Raw genomic sequence first — 24893 nt, forward strand, 5'->3', positions numbered from 1 at the left:
TAGTTCTATTAAAAATCAAAAGCTGAAATTTCTCATTCATAAATGTACTGTATTCAGACCCATTACTCTGACACTCTAAATTGTGGTCAAGTCCCACCTGTTTGTTTTAATTTTCCTTGATATGTGTCCAGAACTTGATTGGAGATTGTTTTGAAAGGCACACGTCTGCCTGTGTATAAAAGATCCAACAATTCACACTGCAAATCAGGACAAAGTCTAAGACATGAAGTCCAACTCTCTGTACACATCCGTGATGAAATTGTGGAGAGGCATAGAATGGTGCAAGGGCATAAAAACATTTCTTAGGCTTTGAGTGTGTCCAGGAGTGTAGTGGCCTTAATAATTATGAAAGAGAAGAAGTGTGGAACCACCAGAACTCTTCCTAGAGTTGACTATCCAGGAAAGCTGAGTAGTAAGGTGAGAAGGGCTCAGGGTTCTGACCAAGAACCCAATGGTCACACTAGTAGAACCTCAGAAGTCCTCTGCTGAGAAAGGTGAACCATCTCAGCAACACTCCCTCAGTTAGGCATTTATGGTAGATTGGCTAGACGGACCTCACTCTTGAGTAAAATTCGAGTGATGGCATTTAAAGGACTCTGAGACCATGAGGGGAAAGATTCTCTGGTGTGCTGAGACAAAAATTTAACAGTTTGGGCAAAAATCCAAGGACTATGAATGGCCTAGACCAGACACTACTTATCACCTGCCTAATGCCATCTTTGCAGTGAAGCATGTTGGTGGCAGCATTGTACTATGGGGGTGCTTCTCAGTGGCTTGAACAGGGAGAGTAGTTAAAAATTGTAAGGAGGATGAATGCAGCCAAATAAAGAGAAGTCCTTGAACAAAACTGGCTCCACCTCGGACTTTTGTGATGGTGAACCTTGACGATGAACCGAAGCATATAGTCAATGCAGTACTGGGGTGGCTTCAGGACAAGTTTCTGACTGTCCCTGAGTTGCAAATCCCAGACTTAAACCCCATACAACATCAGTGGAGGGACCTGAAAATGTCAGTTTGCAGATGCTAACAGAGCTTAAGAGGTTCTGCCAGGAAGAACAGGATAAAATCTCCAAATCCAGATGTGCAAAGGTTGTAATGACTTACCAAAGAAGACTCAGTACTGTAATTGCTGCCAAAGGAGCTTCTGCACAGTACTGAATTAAGGGTCTGAATACTTCTATGACTGTGGTGGGCTGGCGCCCTGCCCGGGGTTTGTTTCCTGCCTTGTGCCCTGTGTTGGCTGGGATTGGCTCCAGCAGACCCCCGTGACCCTGTAGTTAGGATATAGCGGGTTGGATGATGGATGGATGGAATACTTCTCTGAATGAAAGAGTTCAGTTTTAGATTTTTAGAAAATTTGCAAACCTTGTTTCATTAAGAATAGATTGATGGGCAATATAATTATATTAAAATAAAGCATGCAGAAAGTGAAGGGGTCTGAATACTTTATAAATCTACTGTACTCATTAGTTGACTTTGCAAGCCACTGGAACGTTTCATTCTTTCTGTGTCTTATTTCCTCAGGTTACTCAGGACCTCTAAAGGAAATCCCACATGAGAAGTTCAACATCACTGTCATCCCCAAATCCTATCGGTCACCATGGAGAAAGAGTGAAGAAATAGTTTCAAGCGTCACTGTCCAACTGCCCGAACCGCCTCAGACACCTGGCACACTTCAGTTTAGGTGCTTCAATAGGTATGTGTTAAGTGACCAGTTTGTCCAGGAACCAGGATGAGAAGTGGGTGGGGGGAATGCTGCTTGACTTATTATGATTCATATATGTGATCATATTTGTAGTTTTGCATTTTCAAAATCTTTGTTATAGTGTAATACACATAAGTTTAATATGTCACTGTACTCTGTGCAAATATATCTTATAAATCTGCCTTTTTCTATTCACATGCACAGTTGACACACAGCCAGATTTAGCACAGTGGTTCACCATATAGAACTGCTAGGCAAGCATCAGAAGACAAGACAGTTAGGGACAACTGGGAAACGGGCAGTCAGACTGAGGACTGATGTATACTATTTCAGTGTGTCAAAGTCAGCATGAAACTGTATCCTATTATGCCTTGTTTGGAATTGCATGATCCACCTAAGTGAGGGCCTGCAAGTGAAGAAAGAGTATAAAGCCTTGGAACACTGCCCGGCACACCTTTGTTGCAGACGGACAGATGAGAGATAACATCATGCGATCCTGAAAATCCTTCAACTGCAATGGCGAAAATGGCATACTCTACATATCAGGCCCTGTTTTGCCTTGGTAGAGTTCACTATTACTCTACTTTCCTCTTTTGTATTATTAATATGCAGACTTTGTCAGAATGCTTCAAATCTCACAGACTTACTACTGTTTATAAGGTTTTGTACCATATAACTTCTCCTCAACTTCCCTTCTACATCTATAACCTCAGGCAATTAGGTGTGGTAAAAGACCAGCAGGAGTTAAGTTACACTTTAAATAATGTATTATTGATAATATTCATAAATAATAACAATAAACAAATTACATTTGAATATTGGAAACCATACAACCTGATAAATGCTGATGTGTAGTTTCGGGCGGCACACAGTTTGTTATTTAAAATGTCTCTAGTTAAGTCCTCATTTGTGGTCAGCTTTCTTCAGAACGGGCCGCATGCCTGTCTCAATATGGCTGCCGAGCTGTGCTCTTCATTGTGTTGTCCTTTTCAGTTTATGGTGTGACAGAGAGATGCTCCTTTATCAGTTGATGAGAGACAGAGAGTGAGAGGAGGTAGAGCAAGCAAATTTATAGATTTTTCTGTCCAACCCCTACAGCCAATAGGGTGTTGTGGTACTTAAAGACTTCTGATACAAGCCAATTCCAAACAGCCGTACTTCAGACCAATGGGGCAGAGAATACCCTCACTCCTGCCCTCCAAACCAAGTGTTAAGGTGAAGCTTGGCAGTTAGGCAGCCTGGCTTTCCCGTGGGGGTTGACTGGGAGACTTTAATAGAGAAATATTAGCCAAACTTGTCTGAGGCATTTCACCCAACCCCGTCGTAAAATTACAAAGAGACTCTGTCCTAAAAGGGGGGAAAAGGTTCTTAAACCATCAAACCATTGCTGTTATTATCTATAACAGTGGTTCTCAACCTGTGGGGTGGGCCCCCCTAGGGGGGCGCGAACTAACAAAATGGGGGGCGCGAAGATGTGAAAAAAAGAAAACAAGAATCAAAAATATGAAAACCAAAACAAATTAACTTAAACTACATTCTGATACTAGAACAATAAATATAGAGTTAGATAAATGTCGATAAAAGTTAAGTAGGTATAATAAAATATGCATCTACATTTCAAAGAAATGTTAGGGGGGGCGCAATTAAAACTGTTATTAAAACTCAGGTCGCAAATACTTAAAGGTTGAGAAACGCTGATCTATAATGTAACACTAATATTACATTTGTCTAAGTTACAAATAAAGACATGTAAAATATTTATCAACTGGTATGCAGAATTTCACATCACAACACTGATGACTATCCTTATAATACCTCAAAATTATGGGATTTCTAGAAGTAGGGAGAAAATATAAAAATAATCAAGAAATACAGAAATCTTACTGTGTTACTATAGATTATACAATAAACCAACTATGGAGAATTCTCTCTGTTAGGATGTGCAAATATTAAGTAGATCACAGGTGTCGAACTCCGGTCCTGGAGGGCCGCAGTGGCTGCAGGTTTTCATTCTAACCATCTTCTTCATTAGTGACCAGTTTTTGCTGCTAATTAACTTCTTTTGCCTTACATTTTAATTACCTTGACTGAGACCCTTCAGTTGTCTCTTTTTCCTTAATTAGCAGCCAAACAATAATGAGACACAAAACAAGCCACCACATGAGCAGCTCACCTGTGCCCATCACACAATATCTGAAACTAAAGGCTGATCTCTCAGGTCACCAAAACATTTTGACGGTTTGACAGTTTTGGAAATGTCTGCTGTGGCAGAATGAGAGCAGCAACAGACCATAAAATTAAATAATGGGCTTACTTAACAACAAGAATTAGTTTCTCATTAAGAGACTGGTTGGAGTTTGAAATTCCAGTTTAGCTGGTCATCTGTCAGCTCGTTTCACATCTCTTTTCTGTTTGGCTGTCATTTAATGAAGAAAAGAATCAACCGACAGAACTAACTCCTTCAAAACATGGCTATTAAAATGAAGGGAAAAAGAGTTAATTAGCAGTGAAAACTGATTAGGAAAAAGGTCAGAATGAAAACCTGCAGCCACTGCGGCCCTCCAGGCCTTGGGTTCGACACCCCTGAAGTAGATGAATCAGGTTGTACTCGGATACACACTCTGCAAACAAAAGCCACACGACATGGAACTTCTTCCCATCTAGACGAGCACAGCACACTTAGATTTATGTGTGAAAGACCAATGTAGCTCTACTATAATTCTTTCCTTCTGCTAAACGCCAAGTAATTAATACGTTATAATTTAATATTGTTATATGTTTTTTATAGCTTAGTATTTCATTTTTTTTAATGTTCTGGGTCATTTAAGCAGTCTGTGCATTCCATGCAGTCCATGTGAAAAAGTAAGTCCACCTCTCCATTTATCAGCCCTTCAGATCCACCATATTAGAATCAGGTGTTCCAAATTAGGTGATAATGATTAGGACCCCCTTATGGAGTATGCATGTAGACCCTGTCTTATGTAAACTGTAGAGGGTCTGGTATTGTGTTTGCTATTAACATGTGTGATGTCGTCATGCCGAGGTTAAAAGAGCTCTTTAAGGCCTTCAGAAAGAAGACTAAAGATGTCCATGAGTCTGGCAAGGGCTTTAAAAAGACCACCAAATAATCTGAAACCAGTCATTTCACTGAAAGGAATATCATCTGCAAGTGGTGTTGATTTCACATGAGGGCTAATGTGTTTAGGACTGCAAATTCTGCCCAAGAGCTCACCGTTTGATACTAAGGCCTTGTTCACACGGGCGTTAAGTTTTTGGATAAACGAACTTGCTCTGAACGTCCTAGACGTTTATGTTGCATTTTGTGGTGGCGATCGATTGACTTCTACACCGGCGTTCGTTTGTCTCTGTCTAACGCCAGCCTGCAGCCCAAATTGTAGTTTGTGTGTTAACCTGTGGAGGCAGTGTCGGGAACTGGATATGAAAGCCCTTGTCTTTTAATTTGAGGTGCTTCCTTTCAATATGGACCATTTTGCTATGTTAGATATTAATCTTCTTGTTTTAAAAAATACTCGTAATATGGCGACGTAGGGAGAGAAAAAATCGGCCTCGCTACTGGGTTCATTCTCTGACTGCATAACGTCGGGTTAAAGGAAGTTTTTTTGTGCTTTATGAGGAAATGCGAAAATTTCCACGCAAGTTTTTTAATTACTGTCGGATGTCGGTTTCCACTTTTGATTGTCTGCTGCAGCTGGTGCAATGCCACATTGCACGCCGATCAACCAATATGCGACTTGGTGTTAGCCCCGACGAGAGACTACTTGTCACTTTGAGGTAAGGAAACAGTAGTCGAGTGTGCGCTTACACCGGTGTTATGCACTGAAATGCCCATTACCCCAAACCACCTCCCCCCCGCTCCTCCGAAGCGTAAAATAAACGCGCAGAAAACGAACTAGAAGCGGTTTCCTTGAGTTCGTTGGGTTTTGAACGCCAAGAAAAAGCTGCATGCAACGTTTTTTTGATGCCGTATTAACGCGCAGCGCCGACAAACGCACGTCACCAAAGCCCGTGTGAACACTCTCATTGACTCCTACCTGTAGAAAACACTCGGCGCTTGATCCGCGCTCACCGGACGCTGCGAACGCAAAAAAAACGCTCGATTTTAACGCCCGTGTGAACAAGGCCTAAAGGAATTAGTCCAAAGACATGCAGGTTAAGTAGACTGGCGATTCTAAATTGACCCTAGTGTGTGTTTGGTGTGTTTGTGCCCTGTGGAGGGCTGGCGCCCTGCCCAGGGTTTGTTTCCTGCCTTGTGCCCTGTGTTGGCTGGGATTGGCTCCAGCAGACCCCCGTGACCCTGTAGTTAGGCTATAGAGGGTTGGATAATGGATGGATGGATGGAATTCTCCAATGACCCCACAGTTCCACCGTAGAATCTGCAGGCAACTCTGGTTTTACAATGCATGTATTTCAGTCGAAAGAGATTGCACAAATTTGATCTGCATGTGAGGTGTGCCAGGAAAAAGCATTTGCTATCCATGAAGAGCATTAGAGCAAGCCTGTCGTTTGCCATTGAACATCTAAGCAAAGAACGGGCCTTCTGGAACAATGAGCTCTGGACAGATGAATCAAAGATGGATGGAGTTGTTTGGCCACAGTAACAGTAGACATGTTTTATGCCTGCAAAGCACCATGGTGGGAATGTTATGGCTTCATTGTTGCTTTGCAGCCTCATGGCCTGTGCATCTTGCAGCCATTGAGTTAACTAGAAATTCAGCATCATATCAAAGTGTGCTTCAGGAGAATGTGAGGTCATCTGTCCAAGAGCTGAAGTTAAACTGGAAATGGAGCTTTCAACACAATAATGATCTGAAGCTCACTAGCAAGGAATGGTCCCAACAAAGAAGAGAAACAGAGGGTGTTGGACTGGCCTAATCAAAGACCTACGGGATACATTAGATAGAACTTTATTTGTCCCCAGGGGGAAATTTGGCACTTGAATCCCATTGAAATGTAGGGGGCTTTGAAATTGGCCGTGCGTTCAAGAAAACACGCCAACATCTTGCAACTGAAGGAATTGGACACGGAGAGGTCAAAAATGGTCAGAGACTGGTGGGTAGTTATGTAAAATGAAGTAATTTCTACCAAAGAGGGAGGCCAAGGTTGGATTTACTTTAGTACGCCATTACAGCTAATGATATTGTTTTTGAATAAGTGATTGAAAATGCACATTTTCCTTTTGTTTTCGTTCAATTCTACCATCTTTATCTGTTGCATAAAGATCTTCTGTTTGCCTGTTCAGATATGCTTAAAAAGTCAACAATTTCAGTGGGGTGTACTTACTTTTTCACATGACTCTACATGGGCCTGGGTGCAAGGAAACAAAAAAATCCGAGCTCGGCACTACAAGCCAATGTGTCAGTACATGAACAGAGTAATGCGGAAATTTATATATGATAATACTAGCAAAATACCCGCGCTTCGCAGCGGACAAGTAGTGTGTTAAAGAAGTTATGAAAAAGAAAAGGAAACATCTTGAAAATAACGTAACATGATCGTCAATGTAATTGTTTTGTGACTGTTATGAGTGTTACTGTCATCAAGGATTTGATTATCATTATTTCTTTCAATCAGGTTCGTATCTGGAGGATGTGTTGTGTTCAAGTTACGTTGCGTGTTTGTCAACCGTTGTAAAGATAACGAGTTTCATTCATTGAAGTGTTTACTACCCATAGTGGTACTCGTGAATTTAAGATGTTTAACAGGCATTCCCGGTATTAAGTTGTGGATCTGCCTGTGAGTATTTAATGACAGCGTGTCTATTAACTTGTGGATTTTTCTGCGAGTATTTGGCGGCGAAGTTGTTTCCATCTTGCTGCATCAGAAAATGTACCACGACGTCTGACACGCCTCCTTTTTACTGTTTTCTCACAGCTTGGATTGCTGCTGTCATAATCGGTTTGAGTTTCATGGTTTGTTTCAATTACGACAGTATTTGCAGGACTTGTGTTGAAGTGACATTCGGCATCTGTCAAGCGTTGTAAGCATACAACCACCTTCATCAATAACTTCACATCCAGCTTTTGAGAGTTTAAACATTCATAAACATCAAAGTGTCCACTACTGAAATCGTCACCTGTGAGTCTAAGATGTTTAAGAGGCATTGGCGGTTGTCGAAAGGTGTAAAATATTTGGCCATTTCGGTACACTTGAAAACGACAACCGAACAATTCAGTGGCAGCCATCAACTCACATGCAGAACCACAGGTGAAGGGCTTAAGCATTTCACTCTTCTAGTGCTCCTGTGTAGTCTAATTATCTCCTGTACTGTCATCAGTCCACACCTTGAACCTGTCCCAGTCATTCAATACATAAGACACAATGTTCCTCCGGATATCAAGAGTGAGCCTGATATGGCCGTGCAATATGTAACAAAGAGAATGGAAAAGGCAGGTGCCATCTCCGGGCATGGAAACCACTCGGTAAGTGACAGTTCTTTGATCGATGGTGGTCACCTCGATAGACATGTTAATGGGGTTACGGTTGGAACGGTAAAGGAAATGGGTACCTGAGCAATGTAAAGTAAGTCTAAAATACCTACACAATAACTATAATCGTAATAAATGAACAATAAAACAGCGGAGAAGCCGTGGATTAAATAAAAAGGCTGCAGTTATCAACAGGGAGAGACGTGATTCCCGTGACGAAGCAAGGAAGGGAATGAAGAGACCGGAGCGACGGACGGCCTTATATAGGCTGGCAGCCAACAATGTGGGAGGTGTGGGGATGGGGGACGCAACGCCGCCTCACACGGCAACCGAGCTGCAGGCTATGGATGTATATATGTATGTAAGTAGGATTCAGTTATGACCATTACACGTAGAATTTCGAAATGAAACCTGCTTAACTTTTGTAAGTAACTTGTAAGGAATGAGCCTGCCAAATTTCAGCCTTCTGCCTACACGGGAAGTTGGAGAATTAGCGATGAGTCAGTCAGTGAGGGTTTTGCCTTTTATTAGTATAGATACTGAACTTAATACTTGTAAGGCTAAATATGGGCTTATCATACAACCCAAAACCCTCAGTTGACCTCTTTTCAGTCACAAATAACTTGCAAAAAAAGTCCCGGAATCGATTAAGTATGGACTAGGCCCAGTGTCCACAGTGAGAAAATAATTAGTCGGGGTGAGACAGCGTGTATCGGTATTCAGGAATTTACCTTAATATAAGGATAAGTGTCTTTACTGTGTCCATCTTGTTGCTATGTCTCTGTCATTCCAAAAGATGGCGCTTCACATACAATAACACTGCTTTTACGAATCTCATGCCAAATGGCATATAACAGAGACATTTGCACTACATGGTGCACTGTAAACGTTAACATTGAGGTCTGTGTTCATTATATAGAGTATTAAACGTCTCAGATGGGTAGCACAGCTAGCGTAAAATATTTGATTTGCTAGGTTTTATGTTTTCATTCTGATTATGTTGGTTATTAATTCTGGCCAAAGTGCAGGGTCAAAAAAAACATTCATATCAAAATCATTCCTGCTACCTTGCACCGAATACTCCACTTTCACCATTTTGGCCTCAGTTGCCTCTGCAGCATTCTTGTCGTGATGTGCCAGCTGAGTTGGGGCTTCCCAGGGGCACATTGCCTGCCAACTGATTTTGGCACTCAGTGGTGTGTGCTATTGCTACATAGGGAATGGTGAATCAGGAACTGTAGGCTTTTAGTGCGTTTTACTAATTGTCTTTTCTGCTATGAGACTTACACCTCTGCATTGTCTTCACTGACTGCTGTGTACGAATAAGAGTAGGGTAACTACAAAGTAGGGTGGTCTGTTATTCACCCTTACAAGGGCGCAGGTCACACAATGATGTATTAATCAATGAAATGCGCCTAAAATGACCAACTGAAAAATCTTTTTCACACCAGAGCTTTTCAATAGATTAATGTGTTTTATTTTTAAAACCTACCAAATTAAAATGGCTACTGGATTAAACAGGCCTCCACATTCAGTGTTATGGGTATTTATTCTATAAACATACCCGCCTCTCTTTCTGTTGCTTGCTTGCACTCAGGAAAAAAAAGAAAACGTTGTTGGCATCAAAGTCAGGGTGCAGTTACAGCTCTAGAAATCTTAGCCAACAAAGAGGAGGATCAGGTCTGGAAGGTTGCTGAATCTTATTTTAATAGCATTTTGTTGTAAAAACTTTTACTTAATAACATTAAAATATGTTAGCGTTGCTCCACGATGCCATTTTGTTTTCTCTGGGTGCCGATATTTTGAGTTTAGTGTGTGTAGTGTTGCTAACCACGCTGCTGTTCAAGACAAGCAGAAGTCACAACCCATGACCCACGACTTAGAGGGTATAAAGGGCAACCCAAACTTTGCTGATCATCTGAGTTGTGGGTGACGAACCTTTATGGGCAAATACGTTTTATTTATTGATCTTCTGATTACGACTTCAGGCTTTGTTTTCTTTCTCACTTTGATTTTTGGTATTTTCATTGGTCTTCACAACTGATAAGTTAGACTTTCTAATTGTAAACTTTGTGGGGCTTCAGAACAGGGGTGGGCAATGTCGGTGATGGAGGGCCGCAGGTTTTCATTCCAACCCACTTGCTTAATTAGACACCAATCCTTGCCAATCTCAGAGCTTATTTCATTTTATGGCTTGTTTCTCTGCAATGTTAGGTTCTTATATCATAGTTTTTATTCCTTTCCAAAGATATCATCCAAATGATTTGAAGCCTAAAACGGATCATTTTCAGTTTGTCACATTTTTTTTTTATTAAGACAAATAGTTCATGACGAATCCAAACAGATACACAGTAAATGGAAACAAGTGAGATGGAGAACTTCTGGCTCCTTTTTCATTTGCATCTTATTGCTAATAATGAGCCACTAAAAGCAATATATGCAGCTGTTTAAGACTGAAATAAGCAATTAAGGGTGGGGAACCTTAACAAGCGAGACCACTTAAATGAAGCTTTAAAATTTCATTTGAGCAATAAGAGCTTCATCACCAAGAATTGACTTCTCATTAAGAAACTGGGCTGGAGTAAAAACCTGCAGCCACTGCGGCCCTCCAGGACTGACATTGCCCACCCCTGCTTTACAAGTTTTTCCAACCACCAGTCTAGGGAATGGCACTGGTACGTAGAATATTTTTGTTGGTCCTCAAAAATTACTGAATTCATGGGTCATGTTTATTAGCAAATAACATTCTGAACAAAAAAAATGTAATTACCCCAGCTCTCCAATCTAATATTTGTAAATCTGTTTGCTTGAACCTCCAAAGGTGACCACCTATCCAATCTAAAATGATTAAATACAGTATGGTCGCTCAGTACTGCGAGGGATGGGTCCTGAAACTCAAACCCTGCTCACCAGTCTAATATTAGTAAATCTGGCCACTTGAAACTTCGTTCAATTAAGAAATCAGACATAAAGATGGAGTACTGGCACTCATGTGTCTCCCCTTCAGGCACTGGTTGGACCAGTTTTTAAATGGAGTAAGTTTATTGTATTTTCCACCTCGCAGGTCTGTTTAAGATATTTTTAGTATTTTGCTGGCCCACAAGTCAAAAATATTGAAAAACACCACTTTACAGTAGGCTACATCTCCTGATTTTTCGCCATTAAAAATCAACTGCAACCTTTTCTATGATGGAAGACCACGATTCTTATGTTTTGCTAGTAAAATCAAGTAGGGAGGTGCTGTTGATGAAACACAACTGCTGTAATATGTATGTACAGTACACACACGGAACAGCCTTCTATTTGCTAGTAGAGTGGTGGTGGATTTTCATTACGACCTAAAAATATAACTAAAGGTGAAAGTTCTTTACTCCTGAATGGAAGAGGAAGCAAAGCCACTGTGCAGTACGGCCAAGATCTTCAATAATACTCCCTTACCTGTGTCTAAGACAGAGTGTATTACAGTAATCCCTCGCTATATCGCGCGTCGACTTTCACGGCTTCACTCCATCGCGGATTTTATATGTAAGCATATTTAAATATATATCCTGGATTTTTCGATGGTTCGTGGATTTCTGCGGACAATGGGTCTTTTAATTTATGGTACATGCTTCCTCAGTTGGTTTGCCCAGTTGATTTCATACAAGGGATGCTATTGGCGGATGGCTGAGAAGCTACCTAATCAGAGCACATATTATGTATTAAATAAAACTCCTCAATGATATACGATATGCTTCCCGTGCAGTGCTTCGTATACTTAAAAGCCCAAACAGCACCTATTGATTTTTGATTGTTTGCTTTTCTCTCTCTGTCTCTCACTCTCACTGACATTCTCTGCTCCTGATGGAGGGGGTGTTCGCACACTGGCCTAGAGGATACAGACGCTCCTCTACAAAATGCTGAAAGACAACCTTCACATTGCTGCCTTCCTTGTAGCTGCTTTGTCTGGGGTTGCTTCGCATACTTAAAAGCCTGAACAGCACCTATTGATTTTTGATTGTTTGCTTTTCTCTCTCTGACATTCTCTGCTCCTGACGCACACTCCTTTGAAGACGAAGATATGTTTGCATTCTTTTAATTGTGAGATGGAACTGTCATCTCTGTCTTGTCATGGAGCACAGGTTAAACTTTTGAAAAAGAGACAAATGTTTGTCTGCAGTGTTTTAAAGTCCCTGTCTCTACAACCTCCTGTGTTTCTGTGCAAATCTGTGACCCAAGCGTGAAAATATGAAAATAACAATAAAAACATATGGTTTTTACTTTACGGATTTTCACCTTTCGTTGGGGTTCTGGAACGCAATCCCCGCGATCGAGGAGGGATCACTGTCATCATATCCCAGACAGATAGTGGCCGGCCAATTTCATTACCCTCTATAGTACCCTAGGCTGAGCAGGTGCCACAACCTCTTATATAATACTCTACCTTGTCTGTCCAGGATTTTAAATCACCTGTAGCTCGCAAACCGTTTGACCTATTGACCTGAAATTTGGTACACGTATACTACGTGACGTCTACTATCTGCTTTCAGGGTGATGATTGACCGCCAAGGTTATTCAACTTTTTATGTTTATTTTATTTTATTGTAGAATCAACTCTCGGCAGCATGCGTACGGGCGCTGTTCTCATCCCTACCACCTTCGCCGTCACTTCCCTTACCTCTTCATATCTTCATTCATTCTTGAGGCAGACTGAAGACTTAAGTGACCTCTACTGTCCGCTTTCAGGGTGATGATTTTTATTAGTCTTTTTATTTTATTTTATTGTAGAGTCAACTCTCAGCAGTGCACAGCAGGGTGGCCGTGCAGCACATGCATATAGGCGCCGTTCTCATCCCTACCACCTTCGCCGTCACTTCCCTTACTTCTTCATATCTTAAATCATTCTTGAGGTAGATTTAAGACTTAAGTGACCTCTACTTTCTGCTTTCAGGGTGATGATTTTTATTACTCTTTTTATTTTATTTTATTGTAGAGTCAACTCTCAGCAGCACGCAGCAAGGCGGCTGTACGGCACATGCATATGGGCGCCGTTCTCATCCCTACCACCTTCGCCGTCACTTCCCTTACCTCTTCATATCTTAAATCATTCTTGAGGCAGTATCAAATTCAGAAAAACGTACTAAGTAATCGCAACACAAACACTGACTTAATCAGTTTTAACACGAAAAGATGCCGATGGAAGAAGAGAAGCAGCGGGCATCTAAGGTGGAGAATAGAAGAGCTGCTCAGGAAGCAGCAAACGCATCAACCTCTGAGCAAACGAATGCTAAACTTACAGAAAAAGAGGATGAAAACTGTGAGTCAAGTCTGTTCCGTGCAGTGCACCATTACTGGTCAGGGTATAATACAGCCAGGGAAGACAGACTCCACCGTTGACCTGTAAAAGTCTTTGGAAACATCTGATCTCATCTCATTAGTCCTCTGAGGAAGTAGAAGCACTGACAAGTGTTCTTGATGATAGCTGAGATGTTCTGTTCCCATGTCAGCTCATCAATGATAATTATAAGAAATTTAAAGTTGCTGACCCTCTACACAGTGTCCCCTCAGATGGTCTTTCTTTAATGATGGACTTGGATCAGGGTTTTGCTCCACAGTCATAGGTGTGTAAAAGGAATACACAGGAGGCTCAGTGCATGTCCAGGTGGGATGTCTGTGTTAAGATTTTTTTGTAACTATTTTCTTTTTTTATTATTAAAATGAATACAGGGGTATTCAATTGTTAAAGCATGTAAGAAAGGTAACATAACCTCGAGAAGACCAGAACTTCTGGAACAATGTGATGTAGGCAGACAAAGCAAATACAGAGCTTTCTGGGCACCACACCAGAAGGCATATGTGGCTAAAACCAAAGATGATACTTGACCGCTAAAGTGTGGTGGTGGAAATGTCAAGGCTTGGGGAAGATATGCTACATTAGGGCCTGGGTAGCTTACCATCATAAAATCCACAATAAATTCTTCATTATCTTCAAGCACCTTCTGGTACAATGTGAAACCATCTGACAGATGATTGAAAGTCAACTGATAGCAGAGCAAATCTGCCAAAGGAATGAATGAAAAGAAATAAATGGAGGACACTGGAATAGCCAAGTCAAAGCTCAGGTCTGAGTCCCATTGAGGTGCTGTGCACACAAGGCACCCTCAAACATCACACCACTAGAAGAATCTGGCATGGAGGAGTTGGGTAAACCTTTCTCCCAATCAATGTTATAAACTGCAAAACAGTCATAGGAAACACCTGCTTAAGGGTCCAGCACCAGCTACTAGAGCCAAGGGTGGACTTACTTTTACCACAAACAGAAATGGCGTCTATGTTAACTTTTGCTGAATTAATGCACAGTCGAGATATATATAGATATTTTTTAAATGAAGCTCAAATTTTGCCCACATATATATCTCTCTATTATAAAAGAAAATCGTGAGATGAGACAAGACTATTTACAAGAGATTTTATCAAGTCCCGCCCTCCTCTCAGCCATATTCAACCACGCCCACGGTCTTCTCACCTCTCATTCGTTTGAATGCTTTTGTCAGACGCAGTTCCTGCGCTCTCAGCTCTTACAAATTTTACGTTTTCCTCACTTTAAGATCCTAAATAAAGACGACTTATTATGTCCAAATCGTATTGAAGAATTTCATCCCGAAGGATTATCAACTGAAGAAATGAGTACACGGGCAATCCTACCACAGAGAAACGATGTAGTCAAGCAAATTAATGCAAAAATTGATGATCCTGTTACACAGCAAATTGATTAAATGCGTATAAATAGACTATGCTGAAATAGTGATTGTGCGGAAGATGAAAACATCAATTTACGATATCCAGAAGAATATCTACTACCATTAACACCATCCGGTCTTACAGCGCACAAATTACTGTAGAAAGAAGGATGTATCCAAGAAAGGTAATGTAGTACATCTTCCATGGATAACATTAGACAACAAAGGGGATCTGCCATTCGTATTAAAACGTTAATAGTTTCCCATTAGAGTAGCTTTTGCAAAGAAAGTTAACAAATCACAGGTACAAACATTCGAAATGTCGTTATATTTATTAGAGAGAAAGAAACGAAATTCACTTACAGGCAGTTATACGTTGCATTGTCATAATGAAAGTCCAAACACGGAATCAAAATTCAATGTGATATTGGTGAAAATTTAATTAAAAAAATGTTTACAGTAAAATTCAGTCAGGCATTCTCCAACCCGCTATATCCTAACACAGGGTCACGGTAGCCAATCCCAGCCAACACAGAGCGCAAGGTAGGACGCCAGCCCACCACAGGGCACACAAACAAAGCACAATTTAGGATCTAACCTGCATGTCTTTGGACTGTGGGAGGAAACCCACCCAGACAACGTGCAAACTCCACGCAGGAAGGACCCGGGAAACGAACACAGGTCTCCCAAATGCGATGCAGCAGCGCTACCACTGCACCACCATGCCACCTTACAGTTAAAGTGTAAGTTTAAAAAGTATTTGCGTGTTAATTTCAAAGCCAAACAGAACAAAATCGTATAATGCAATGAATAACTCTAATGCACCATGAAACATAATTTACTTTAAAATTATTACATTTTACTCTTTTTTTACTATGGTTAATTACTCAGTGTAATGTAAAATAGTTTGTTCTATTATGCGTATGTAATAATTCCCATGAAAATAACAATCTGTTTAAATTGTACATCCCCATACATGAGCGGCAGAAACGCAAAGTGGCTAGCACGTAGTCCCGCCCGGGGTTGGCAAACGAAGCGAGCAGGGGCAAAGCCCCCTAGTATTTACAAAGAATTAACATTTCATGGAGCATACTTACTTTTTCACATGACCGTATGTTTATGATTATTTGCTTAGCAGTTGCTTTTATCCAAAGGGACTTATAAGAGAGGTCAACATAACTGAGTAAATATCAGCCTGGGGGACTGTTGGGTAACAAATGTCAAGGTTACAAAACTGATCAGCACAAGTGAAGAGCTCAGAACAAAATGCAAGCGAGTTACACTTCCTTGTTGAAAAGACCGTTACATCAAACCATTATCGGTTACGCAGACATTCACCATACTCGGAGTATTCACCAAATTCAAAAGTCTCCAAATGCTTCTTAGACACATTGACGGAGTCAGAATTGAGAGTGGAGGTGAGATTGTTCCATCAGCTAGGATCTACACATAGAATCTGGACTGAGACTTGATGCCACACAGCAGTGGCATCGTCAGACTCCATTCATTAGCAGACCCCAGTAGTCGAGATGGTGCATAGGATCTCACAAGCGTCTCTACATGCATAGATGTTAATCCACTGACTACTCTGAAGGGGAGCATCAAGGCCTTGAACATAATTACAGGGAGCCAGTGTAGTCATCTGAAGAGAGGAGTGACATGCGCACCTCAGCTGGTTGAATACCAAATGTGGTGCTGCATTTTGAATCGCCTGCAATGGCTTGATAGAACATGTCAGTATTCCTACTGCCAGCAGAGTGGTAGTAGTTCAAACGTAACAAGACCGAAGGCTGGACCATAGCTGACTAGACAAAGTCTGTTCTTACAGATGTTGTATGGAGAATAGTTGAGACAGGAGAATTCCAGCATAGGAGCCTCAAAAGTATAGCCATCCAGAATGAAAATGTGATTGAAATGTGACCAGTGCTGGATGTGAATTGTGAATTTCCCCTTGGGATTAATAAAGTATTGATCTATCTATCTATCAATCTATCTATCTATCTACATGGGCTTTAATGGATTGCTGCATAATGATTGAGAAGTCAGACCTGCGACAGTCCTAGGGGTCTTGGGGAGGCTGGCAGGTGACAAACAACTGTAAGCCAGCGCAGCTGAGCGGTCACCTGCTTGGCTTATAACAGCACCCTGACATTTGCTTTTTGAATGTGGCATAATCTGCAAATGTGTCAGACACACGGTGTGAAAAACACCGAATTATACACTTACATGTAAATCATTTGGGGTAAAAACATGAGCCTGATAAATGTCTCTGCTTCACACCGTTTGCTTCCACACTGCCAGTCAACACTGTTACTTGGATTTACATTGCTCAGATCATGTTTCCATCTTCATTCCTGTATTTTTGAAAATACTGACATCAAGGTTCTTACCCCCTGAGTCTGCTTTCTATTTAAACCACATAGGAAGAAATCAGACACTCTGACGCGCAAACTCAACCTTTTAATTTATCCCGCCCTAGCAAGCTGGCAGGGAGCTGATCCCAGAAATTAAACTTGTGTCTGCATTGACAAGTTGGTTATTAATAGCTTCATAAAGTCAAAGGTCCCCTTCGGCCACAAGTGTTATGAGGGTGGTTTATAGATTTAAAAAGAAAAAAAAAAAGAGGACACTTTTATTGGGCGCTCTGAAGATTGGGGTAGAGAAAATGTGCTTGGGGAATTGCCGTGAACTTTTCATGACTAGAAATAATAATGACACATCCTGCTATAGTGCAGCCTTAAAACAGAAACTCTCACAGCCCTACTTGTCTTTAAAGTGTCTAACCATTCAGCATATGAAACTGGATCTGACTAGTTAATGAGAAAGAATTCCACAGTAAATATAAAAGGAGCTGGAGAGGTCATCAGTGGACAAGTCCCGGCACCAGGACAGACCAAAATACGAGTAGACACAAATTCAGCTTTAGCAAGTAAATGTATTAATAATATATATATATATATATATATATATATATATATATATATATATATATATATATATATAATACTTTTTAAAAACATGCTTATATTAAGTTAAAAAGTGTACTAAAAAGTAAAAAATAAGTCTCTCATACATCACTCGTAAAATAAAAGGTGGGTGCTTTTGCTAAGATTTTAAGGAGTGTTTTTTGAATGTTGATTGATGAAAAGTGCCCATTTCTGTATAAGTTACTTTTATGGACATGATCATCATGTCACTTACCCGCTTTGATTTCATGGAGCTGAAGAAGTGAGCCACTGTGACTGATGACCATGTTATACACCCCTGAGCTGCAGAGACAAGCACTGGATGGGTCGGAGGAAGAAGCAGATTGTTAGCATATAAAGAGTCCTATTGCTGTATTCTGAAAGAGTAAGGGACATTGAAGAATGAACAATTACTTCTGCCATGTTGAATAAATAGGAGCATCACTAGTTAAGTGAATAAACACATACATATCTAATGTTGTACCATCCAGATAATACTTGGTCATCCAACCCCACCACCATCTGACTCTGCCCTATTATTATGTCCTGCAGCAAGGTCTACTTGATTCCACACACAACTGCAGGTACTTTACAGTTGTTTTGTTAGGATCAGCTGTCAAACAAGCAAAAAAAAAATATATGTATATATATATATATATATATATATATATATATATATATATGTATATATATATATATATATAAATACACACACGAGTGAACCAAAATGAAGTACCACATTTCTCAAGGTCACTGTGCAAGGTAGAGGCAGCCGAGTGGGTTGGGTGGGGGTCCTTTTCAGTCGGCAACATGCCTTGGTTAGGTGTGCACCATGCTTTTGCGGTCTTCAAAAACAACAAATCCATCATCACTACACAACGTGCATTCTGAACGCACTTCAGCATTCCTCCTATCAGTGACATCCCAAATCGGAAAACAATTCTACAGTGGGTGGCTAAACTTAAGACAGACAGGTACAGCACTGAACAGAAAATCTGGACTGTACACTCCTGAAAATATCCAAACTGTAAAGGCATCGATTTGGCAGTCTCCTAGACATTTAGTGTGCTTCTGCCTTCAGCATTTCCAACACATTTTTGAGGAGGATTTTGCATGAGGACCTTAATTTCTCTCCATACAAAATGACAGTAGTGCAGGAACTCACTGAGAGAGACTGGGAGAGACGTAGAGAGTTGTGCGCGAACATTCTGCAAACCGTTCATCGAGATGCCATCATTACGTGCAGTAACGAGGCACATTTACATTTGAATAGTTGCATAAATAAGCAAAACTTTCGCTATTGGGCTGAAACCAACCCTCCTGAACTTCATCAGAGACCTCTGCACAGTGACTGTGTTACAGTTTGGTGCGCCGTTGCAGAATTTGGAATTGTAGGCCCTTCATTTTTTGAGGAGGTCTGGGACAAATGGTCACTGGCACTTCAGAATGTTACATTGAAATGCTAGAGAACATTTTGTGGCCCCAACTGGAAGAAATGGATGTGGTGGATGCCTGGTGTGAACAAGATGGAGCAACAGTTCATACGGCGTGGAGATCCATGCAAGTTTTGCAGGAGAAGCTGATCTCCCTGCGCGGCGATGTTGGGTGGCCTTCACGTTCACCTGATCTCATTCCGTGCGATTTCTTCTTACGTGGCTATCTCAGGTTGAAGGTAGACTCACACCAACCTCAAAACCTTAAAGCTATTCACCATGAAATCGCCACTAGTCCCCTTGAAATGGCCTAATGAGTCAAGCAAGTGTTCAGAAATCGTCTTGAAAAGTGTTTCGCTAATGATGGCCACCACCTTGAGGACATTTTTAAAACACAGTGAAAAAAATCTATTTTGTATACCCATATTCTTATAACAAAATTTATTTTATCTTGTAGCATTTTTCTAGAATAAACATTTGATACTTCTTTTTGACTCACCCTGTATATATACAAAGTAATAAGTAAGTGAACCCTTAGGAATTCTCTATATTTATGTCTAATTCCCATATAAAAAATGGTCATATTTTCATGCCAGTCACAATAATGAACAAACACAGTCTCCAATAACTGAAGATACACAGAGAATTTTTGACCATATTGAATAAATAATTCAAACTGTGAAACTGAAGGTTGGAAAAAGTAAGTGAACCCTAAGCTAATGACTTTTTAAAAAGCTCATTGCAGTCAGAATTTAGCACGCTTGGAGTCCATTTAATGAAACGAGTTTAGAGGTGTGGCCTTGCATTACTTTGATATAAAACACTATAAAGTTTGAGTTTGAGCTAAGAAGCACATCCAGATGGGAATCATGCCTCGCACAAAAGAGCTGTCTGAAGAGCTACGATCGAGAATTGTTCATCTACACAAGGCTGGAAAGGGTTACAAAGTCATCTCAAAGATTTTAAATATTCATCAGTCTATTGTTAGGCAAGTTGTCTATAAAAGGAGACAATTTGGTATTGTGGCTACTCCACCTAGAATTGGGTGCCCTGCCAAGATGACCCCAAAAGCACAACACAAAGTCAGCAATGAGGTACAAAGAACCCTAGAGTGACAGCAAAGGACTTGATTAATAATGCCAGTCATTAGTAGTGGCTAACATCTCTGTTCATGAGTCAACTATACACAAAACATTTAACAAGAAAGGAGTCCATGGCAGGACACCAAGAAGGAAGCCACTGTTATCCAAAAAGAACACTGCTGAATGCCTGAAGTTTGCGAAAGAGCACTTGGAAACTCCACAACGGAACTGGGAAAATGTTTTGTGGGGTGATAAAACCAAAATTGAAGTTCTGCTTGGGAGGAACAAGCAGAACTTCATTTGGTGTAAAAAGGGCACAGCATATCAACATCATCCCTACAGTAAAGTATGGTGGAGGGAACATCATGATTTGGGCCTGCTTTGCTGCATCAGGGCCTGGACAGCTTGCCATCATTGAGGGGAAATGAATTCACAAGTTTATCAACAAATTCTCCAGGATAATGTGAGGGTGTCTGTCTGTCAACTTAAGCTCAGAAGAGGCTGGGTGATGCAACAAGATCATGACCCCAAACATCGCAGCAAATCCACAGCACAATGGCTTCAGAAGAACAAACTCGACCTTTTGGAGTGGCCCAGTCAGAGCCCAGATCTCAGTCCTATTGAGATGCTGTGGAATGACTTGAAGAGAGAGACAGCCATACATACACAGAAGACAACCAAAGAATATGGAAGAGTTAAGGCAGTTCTGCAGGGAAGAATGGGCTGAAATTCCCCCCCGCACGATGTGCAGGTCTGATCTGCAGTTACAGGAAGTGCCTGGTTGAGGTCATAGCTGCCAAAAGAGGGTCAACCAGTTATTAAATCCCAAGGTTCACTTACTTTTTCCACTACCACTGTGAACTTTGAATGCGTTTGTAAAATAAAGACATGAAAGAGTAGAACTTTTTGTGTGTCATTGGCTTAAGCTCATTGTGTATATCAGTACCTGTGACTTAGATGAAGATCAGATCACTTATTGTGACCAATTCATGAAGTAAACCAGATAATTCCAAAGGGTTCACATACTTTTTACTTTGACTGTATGTGTGTACAGTAATCCCTCCTCGATCGCGGGTGTTGCGTTCCAGACCCCCCCGCGATAGGTGAAAATTAAACTATATGTTTGTATGGTTATTTTTATATATCTTAAGCCCTTATAAACTCTCCCACACTGTTAACATTATTAGAGCCCTCTAGACATGAAATAACACCCTTTAGTCAAAAGTTTAAACTGTGCTCCATGACAAGACAGAGACTGCAGTTCTTTCTCACAATTAAAAGAATGCAAATAGATATTCTCTTCAAACGAGCGCTGTCAGGAGCAGAGAATGTCAGAGAGATAGAGAGAGCGTGACAGAAAAACAAACAAACAAATCAAAAAATCAATACGTGCTGTTGGGCTTTTAAGTATGAGCACCGGCGATAAAGCAGCCGCAAAGAAGGGAGCAATGTGAAGGTAGTCTTTCAGCATTTTTTAGAGTAGCCTCCGTATCTTCTAAACCAACAGCAGGCGCAGAGAATGTCAGAGAAAGACCGAGAAAAGCAAACAATCCGCTGGGGAAGCACATCGTATATCATTGAGGAGTTTTAGTTAATATGTAATACATGCTCTGATTGGGTAGCTTCTATGCCATCCGCCAATAGCGTCCCTTGTATGAAATCAACTGGGCAAACAAACTGAGGAAGCATGTACTTTAAATTAAAAGACCCATTGTCCGCAGAAATCTGCGAACCAGCGAAAAATCCGTGATATATATTTAGATATGCTTACATTTAAAATCCGCGATAGAGTGAGGCCGCGCAAGTCGAAGCGCGATATAGCGAGGGATCACTGTATATCATTGTCAAGATAAATTACAAAAGGTAAACTACATAGATGAAGTCACACAGAATGATTTTTTTTACAGCACACTGTATTTGAAATATCTCAACAAAATTGAACAATTTTAACACGTGTGCCAGATTTTCAGATTTTAACAAAATCGGAGCAAAGCTATTTCATATGGACAGACAGATGTATTATTCATATTACAAGAAAGGTTTTTAAAATCTCTTTTTTTTTTCAGGGTGCCAGTGCCATTTGGAGGAAGAGGTGGAAGAGAGAGGTCTTTCCCGTTACCAGGATTCGAGCTCTCCCAAGCACAGACGGAGCCCAGCTTAAGCTTGGAGCGCATGTTAAACAGACCCAATTTCAATCGCGCTCCGAAAGGCTGGGGTATGCGTTATTCTCCAGAGTCAGAGGAGCTGTAAGAACTTCTTTTCATGGAAGTAAATTATGAAAACATTAGATACCACATTGATGAGAGAAAATAAATCCTAAATAAAAATGTACCACTCTCCAGAGGGATTTTTAAGTTCTGACTGCATATATTTAGAGAAATATGCAAGTTAAGCGTAGGCCTTACGCCACTTTACCAGTTACTGAATCTACTTAGATATAGGATATAGTGGGTTGGACAATCCAATATCAGGGTTTTGGGAAGGTGGACTCTTAACACACTGTCCAAAATTCAGGGCACCGGTCCTTCAAAGAACGTATCAGTCATATAGACTTAAAATTAATTTAAGAAGCATGTCTTTGGGATGTCAAGAGTATAAAATCAACACAGCCATAAGGAGAATGTGCAAAACCCAAAAAGTCAATGAAGGGCCAGGACTTGACCCGAGTTACATGGATATGTGAGGCAGTAGCACTTAAAACTACACAACCACAATTACACTTAGAATTAAATCACTGAAAACAAATTTATCCTGAAGTCAGACATTCAGAATTGTTTCTATAATGGCATTTCTTATGGTGTATGCAAAATATATTTATCTACCCAGCCACTGATCCATCCATTTTCAAACCTGCTTATCATGAATGGGGTTGCAGGGTAGCTGAAGCCTTCCCCAGCAAGAATTGGGCACAATGCAGGAACAATGCCGGGACAGGACACCAGTCTCTCTCACACACACACACACACATCAGAGGGTAATTTAGCATCACCAGCTCCCCTAATCTGCAAGTCTTTTAGACTGCAGGAAGAAACCTGTGCAAACACAGGGGAGAACATACAAACTGCAAACGGGGAGGACTTGAGACGTGAACCTTGGGCTCCTTACTGTGAGGTAGCAGAACTATCACTGTGTCACCATGCTGTTTTTACATTATTTAATATTTACTAAATAAGCCATTGTTAATCATTTTCGTTATACACCACTTGAAATTTAAATCTTATGTTTTAACATGTCATCCAAACATTCACTGGATATCAAAAGAAAAAATAACAAAAAGAGTGGTGATTAATTCTTTAATTTTCAAAAATAAAAATAACCTTACCAAAATTGTCTTGAATTTAAAAAAAAAAAAATCCAACTTGTGTGACTATCTAGGGTAATAAAAAAAATACAACTCTGAGAGAAAGAGTAAAATTGCAGTGAATATCATTGCTTTATATTAACTGAACATCAGAAGTTGTGCAGAATAATGACCGATTGACATGTTACCATGCCAGCTCTGCACCTGATCAAACCAGCCTGTTCCGACTACATTAACAATCACCAATTCATAGTTGTAAATTACATTTAAATAAACTCACAGCTCATCAGTGTGAACGCAGGCAGATGATGGAATACACATATCAAACTCAAATTTGCATGATATTCTGCATATGAAATCATTTACCTTAATAAAATCATTAGCAAAATATGCTGCCATGCAAATGACACCTTGAGAACACACAAAATATATTAAAAAGGGCAAAAACATGCCATTTTGTTAACATCTTTCACTAATTTTGAATAACTGAACATATCTCGTGAATTTAGTAGCTCACGTTACTTTTCATATTATTTCTATCTCAATGTAAGACTGTTTGGTTTGGATTACCGCAAAGTAAAACATATCTCAGAGTAAACCAATTTCTTATGATTATCTCTCCCTGCTGGGGTAACTTAACAACTGACATAATATAATGACCATGGGCCTTATTCACAAAATATAAACACCAGGACTGTGGTTAGCATTTATTAGAGAAAACAAATGAGTTGTAGCAGGTTAACTAAAATGACCAAGCACTTTTAATAAAGAAAGACACAGTATGGACACTATTAGGAGCTTCCAAGTCGGTTGGCATGGGCACCCATTCGTTGTGGATCCTGGGAAGGGTAATGGATAGGACCAGGAGCTCTCAAGAATGGAGGGGGAGGAGGTGGGCCCATTGTGTGAAAAAGTGGAGGACCAAAACCTACAAAACACATTAAAAGAAAAGCAGTACAACAGATCAGTGAATTCTGCAGCGTGGAGTCAAAGAAATCAAAGCTCTGTGAGTTAAATCGATAACCTGCTTACGTACCTGGCGGTGGGGGGGGTGCAATGCCTGGGGGTGGCGGCAAGGCAATGTTCATCACTGCTGGGGTGGTACTTGGAGGAAGGTTGAAGTAGTTTGCTGGAGCTTCCTCCTCCACTGCCGGAGGTGGTGGGAGTGCTGTGGGGGAACAAAATAAATATAAGAAAATATATCACACCAGATCTAAATATACAGTGCCCATCCTATACAA

The 24893-nt window shown here is 40.5% G+C and overlaps 2 protein-coding genes across 2 annotated transcripts in view; one reads left to right on the forward strand and one right to left on the reverse strand.

Annotated features, from left to right (window-relative positions):
• LOC120542043 (myozenin-3) overlaps positions 1–22694 on the forward strand; it is a 40637-nt gene extending 17943 nt beyond the window's left edge. Inside the window, exons 5-6 of the mRNA XM_039774142.1 lie at positions 1525–1696; positions 22418–22694. Of these exons, the coding sequence (XP_039630076.1) occupies positions 1525–1696; positions 22418–22601 (356 nt within the window). The 3' untranslated portion in view covers positions 22602–22694. The remainder of the gene's footprint in view (positions 1–1524; positions 1697–22417) is intronic.
• A 1061-nt stretch (positions 22695–23755) lies between these two features.
• rbm22 (RNA binding motif protein 22) overlaps positions 23756–24893 on the reverse strand; it is a 30896-nt gene continuing 29758 nt past the window's right edge. Inside the window, exons 10-11 of the mRNA XM_039774141.1 lie at positions 24689–24820; positions 23756–24580 (exon numbers count right to left, since the gene is read on the reverse strand). Coding sequence (XP_039630075.1) covers positions 24444–24580; positions 24689–24820 — 269 coding nt within the window. The 3' untranslated portion in view covers positions 23756–24443. The remainder of the gene's footprint in view (positions 24581–24688; positions 24821–24893) is intronic.

Source organism: Polypterus senegalus, chromosome 13 (assembly GCF_016835505.1).
Source record: "Polypterus senegalus isolate Bchr_013 chromosome 13, ASM1683550v1, whole genome shotgun sequence".
NCBI classification, from domain to species: Eukaryota; Metazoa; Chordata; class Cladistia; order Polypteriformes; family Polypteridae; genus Polypterus; species Polypterus senegalus.